Below are 357 nucleotides of genomic sequence, written 5' to 3'. Positions count from 1 at the left end.
AAACCAGCAGGCGGGGCTCGCGTCCAGCCAGCAGGTAAGGACACTGCCTCCGAGAACAGCCTGCTTTTCATCCAGGGGCATTTGGGCCCGGCAGGGTCTAGCTGGCCCACCCGGGCTAACAGCAGAAACCCCACCTGGCACCAGCAGTCACACAGCCCCGGGGCAGCCACAGGCTCCGTGCCTGGACCCAGTGCACTCAGCCGCTCCCTCCAGGCTGCCGCCCGAGGACCTGTGAAAGAGAGCAGCTCAGGGGGGACCCCCCGCGGGGCCACGGCCACCACCTACCTGCTCGGTGAGGGGGAACACCAGGAGCAGCGCGCAGGCCGGGGCAGGGACAGCGCCCAGCGCCTCCTCCTC

The 357-nt window shown here is 69.7% G+C and overlaps 1 protein-coding gene across 1 annotated transcript in view; it reads right to left on the bottom strand.

The window, feature by feature from the left end:
• The window catches only part of UCHL1 (ubiquitin carboxyl-terminal esterase L1 (ubiquitin thiolesterase)), a gene marked incomplete at its 5' end in the record, with an annotated part of 4,514 nt that extends 4,160 nt beyond the window's left edge, over positions 1-354 (bottom strand). Inside the window, one exon of the mRNA XM_010075584.1 lies at positions 286-354. Within this exon, the coding sequence (XP_010073886.1) occupies positions 286-354 (69 nt within the window). The remainder of the gene's footprint in view (positions 1-285) is intronic.
• Positions 355-357: the final 3 nt, after the last annotated feature.

Source organism: Pterocles gutturalis, unplaced genomic scaffold (genome assembly GCF_000699245.1).
Source record: "Pterocles gutturalis isolate BGI_N339 unplaced genomic scaffold, ASM69924v1 scaffold36152, whole genome shotgun sequence".
Classification (NCBI taxonomy): domain Eukaryota; kingdom Metazoa; phylum Chordata; class Aves; order Pterocliformes; family Pteroclidae; genus Pterocles; species Pterocles gutturalis.
Note: the sequence above shows the minus strand (reverse complement) of the source record. Positions and strands in the feature narration are given on the sequence as shown.